The following is a 4,040-nucleotide window of genomic DNA, read 5'->3' as shown; positions in this document are numbered from 1 at the left end:
ACTGGCGGCAGTGGCTCGGGGGTAGAGTGGCCGGGTAGAGTGAACTGGAAACCGCAAGTTTCCCAGTTCGATCCCGGGCTGGGGGGCTCCCCCAGAGTTAGTGTCCTTGAGCAAGACGCTGAATCCCTAATTGCTCCCGATGAGCTCCCTTGCATGGTTTCCTCCGCCATCTGTGTATGAATGTGTGTGTGAATGGGTGAATTTAATGCACAATCTATGTAAAGCGCTTTGGATAAAAGTGCTATATAAATGCACCATTTACCATTTAAAACAAAATACATCAAAATGGTACTTTAGTACAGTACTTGAGTAAATGTATACTACACACCTGATTTGCATGGACGCACAGAGAATCAATCAGCCATACCCCCCCCCCAATCACACTCTGTTCTCCCCAAGGGGCAAACACCCTTCACTGGAATTAAAGCTCACTTCCAGGTTCTCGTTCGGCCTGCTGTTCCTATCAATGGCCCTGAAGATGTCGCCATGTCACCTTCTACCGTTTACAATACATTATAATCTCAATAGAAGTCGATGAGGATTTAGAAAAACTTTACACGTGATTTTATTACCTTAGTAAACCTTTTCATAAACACATTTATGTTTTCAATCGCTAGTTTAAAGTCTTTTTTAAATCATCATGATATGCGTCTAGTAAATTATGGTCCCATTCATTTTAAAATTAATGATAAAGTGGGGTATGTATCTAGGATTTCTACTGCAGCGAGGGCGGGTTGTTTTGGCGAAAAGTACAACATTTGCCTCTGAGATGTAGTGGAGTAGAAGTAAAAGTATAGACAATTGGAAATACTCTGGTAAAGTAAAAGTACCTAAAAAATGGAACTTAAGTACAGTACTTGAGTAAATGTACTTAGTTACTTTACATCACTGGTGTTGGCCAAGATCACAGTACTGTATGCTGAGGCACGGTATAACTTCCATGACATATCTCATATCACATGACATATCACATAACATATCTCATATCACATGACATATCACATGACATATCTCATAGCACATGACATATCACATGACATGTCACATGACAAGCCATTTGAAATCATGTAATCATTTAATGATCAGAAGGCATTTCCATGACGTAATTTCCATGATGCAACTTCCATGACGTCATCACAATTATTTACAGATGTTTTTCCAGTGGCTCAAGCAGCGTTTTGAAAACAGGGCTCATTTGACTGAACACGGCAGTGACGGTCAGTTGGTTCACAGGTTGAGGTGCTGCCTTTCAGTGGATGAGACTAGAACTGGATGTTTTCTGGTGGCGGATTGTTAGCTTGTCTTCACCGCAATGGGCTGTACAGGGTCTATAAGAACGATGAAGGTACTTCCCTTTTTGGTGATTCTACTACTAGTCTTTGCAAAAGGAATAATCGCTGAAGAGAAGAACGGAGTTGACGATACAAGCCCAGAGTTAAAGTCGTACCGCCGGCCAGACTCTGAGGAGGGCGATGTTCCAGTCGGCTCGAGGATCGTAGCAGGCGCCGCGCTGACTTCCACCGGGGGGCGTCCCCGTCCAGATCAGCTGAACAGAAGGTTAAGGGGAGGAGGGCACACAGACGGGGGGCTGGAGAAGGAGGATTTGCCCATCCTCCCTCTTCCCATTGAAGAGAAGAAGAAGCCTAAAGTGGTTCCCGTGGTGAACGGGGGCACAGCCCACGGAGAGCCTTGCGTCTTCCCCTTCCTGTTCCGGGGGAAGGAGTACTCGGACTGCACCGCCGACGGAAGCGAGGGAGGCGAACGGCGGCTGTGGTGCGCCACCGCCTACGATTACGACCGCGAGAAGAAATGGGGCTTCTGCGAGACCGAGGAGCAGGCGGAGCGGAGGCGTCGGGCGGAAGAAGTGGAGGAGCGGTATCAGGTCGTGCTTCGTTTGCTCAGAGCCGCCACTACGAAGAACCAGAAGAAAGAGTTGTATGAGCGGCTGCTGAACGTGGCGGAGAGAGGCCACCACAAAGCCATGGAGGAGGTGGCCTACGCGCTGCTGTTCGGAGACCACGTGAGCCAGGACTTCCACAAGGCCAGGGAGCTGTTTGAGAGACTTGCCACGGAGGGTTCCCCCGAGGCCCTGACGGCTTTGGGCTTTCTGTATGCCGCGGGGCTGGGGGTGAACTCCAGTCAAGCCAAGGCTTTGGTGTACTACACCTTAGGGGCGCAGGGGGGAGACCCCGTCGCTCACATGATTCTGGGTTACAGGTACTGGGGAGGGTGGGGAGTTTCCCCGAGCTGCGAAACGGCCCTGAAACACTACAGACTGGTGGCGAATCGAGTGGCCGGCGATATGTCGCTGGCGGCGGGCAGCAACGCGGTGCACAGGATCAGGCTCCTGGACGAGCAGGAGAACGGCGGCTTGGTCGACGGGGTGCTGGACGAGAACCTCCTCCAGTACTACCAGTTCCTGGCCGAGGGGGGAGACGTCCACGCTCAGGTGGGACTGGGTCAGCTGCACCTGCATGGAGCACGAGGCCTGGAGCGGAATCACCAGAGAGCGTACGATTACTTTAACCTGGCCGCAAACGCGGGGAACACACACGCCATGGCTTTCCTGGGCAAGATGTACGCGGAAGGCAGCGAGTTCGTCCCTCAGAACAACGAGACGGCCCTGCAGTTCTTCAAGAAGGCCTCTGACCTGGGAAGTCCAGTGGGACAGAGCGGGCTGGGCATGGCCTACCTTCACGGGAGGGGCGTCCCCGTGGACTACGAGCTCGCCCTCAAGTACTTCCTGAAGGCGGCGGAACAGGGCTGGGTGGACGGACACCTTCAGCTGGGCAGCATGTACTACAACGGCATCGGAGTGAAGCAGGACTACGCGCAGGCCCTCAAGCTCTTCGTGCTGGCGTCGCAGGGCGGCCACGCCCTGGCCTTCTACAACCTGGCCCGGATGCACGCCACTGGCACCGGCGTTGCGCGCGACTGCCACGTGGCCACGGAGCTCTTCAAGGACGTGTGCGAGCACGGCCACTGGTCGGAGCGCCTGGCGAGCGCCTATGGCAGCTTCAAGGAGGGCGAGACGGACGCGGCGCTGGTCCGGTACCTGCTGCTGGCCGAGCAGGGCTACGAGGTGGCGCAGAGCAACGTGGCCTTCATCCTGGACCGGAAGGGAGGTCGGATCTTCGCCGAGAACGCGACCTACCGGAGGGCTTTGCTCCACTGGACCAGAGCGGCCGCTCAGGGTTACACCGTGGCCAGGATAAAAGTGGGGGACCACCACTACTACGGCCACGGGACGAAGGTCGACTACGAGGCCGCGGCGATCCACTACAGACTGGCCGCGGAGCGCAGCGCTCAGGCCATGTTCAACCTGGGATACATGCACGAGAAAGGCCTGGGCATCACGCGGGACGTCCACCTGGCGAAGCACTGCTACCACATGGCGGCCAAGGCCAGTCCCGATGCCCAGGTGCCCGTCTTCCTGGCGCTGTGTAAGCTGCGCTTGGCGTACGCCCTGCAGAGCCTGCAGGATCTCAGCGTCAACGAGCTGGTCCACGGCCTCACAGCCCAGTGGGAGGTCTACCTCACGACGGTCGTGGGCCTGCTGCTGCTGGTCGCCGCCTTGGCCTGCCAGCTTACTCGAGGACTGCCGCCGCCGCCCGCCACCGACGCCGGGTCACCCCAAGAGCAGCCGCAGGCCGAGGGCGAGCCCCGAACCCACGCAGACGCACAGCAACGAGCCCCGCGCCGGGAGGGACAGCTGCAGCAGTGAGAGAGAATGTAACAGATGGAAGAAAGGACCATGACAGGACAGTGTGGTGAACAGTGTTGCCAGGTCCCATTATTATAATTTCCCCCCCAGATTTTATTTGAAAATAGCGACGCGTTGTGAGCTTGTAGATCTGCTATTTTCAAATAATTTTCATTTCAAGGACCCCCCAGTTTGTAATGTTTTTTTTTATATCTCCCCCAATCCACACCAGTGGTTCTCAACCTTTACAGGCCGCGACCCCCCACCCCCTCCCCACCCTGATAAGCACTTGGAATTGTAGGAGTTGAGGCATTACATTTTGTTTGACTCAGTTCCA

At 54.8% G+C, this 4,040-nt stretch overlaps 1 protein-coding gene across 1 annotated transcript; it reads left to right on the top strand.

Annotated features, from left to right (window-relative positions):
* Positions 1-1,339: 1,339 nt before the first annotated feature.
* Positions 1,340-3,724, top strand: LOC311036159 (protein sel-1 homolog 1-like; the record flags this gene model as incomplete). Its single annotated transcript, XM_084044686.1, has 1 exon — positions 1,340-3,724. The coding sequence occupies one exon, from the start codon at positions 1,340-1,342 to the stop codon at positions 3,722-3,724; it is 2,385 nt and encodes a 794-aa protein (XP_083900812.1).
* Between the last annotated feature and the right edge of the window lie 316 nt (positions 3,725-4,040).

The sequence above is a fragment of the Gymnoscopelus microlampas genome (genome assembly GCF_963454915.1).
Source record: "Gymnoscopelus microlampas genome assembly, chromosome: 20".
Lineage (NCBI taxonomy): Eukaryota > Metazoa > Chordata > Actinopteri > Myctophiformes > Myctophidae > Gymnoscopelus > Gymnoscopelus microlampas.
The sequence above is the reverse complement of the archived record's forward strand: the minus strand, read 5'-3'. Positions and strand labels throughout refer to the sequence as shown.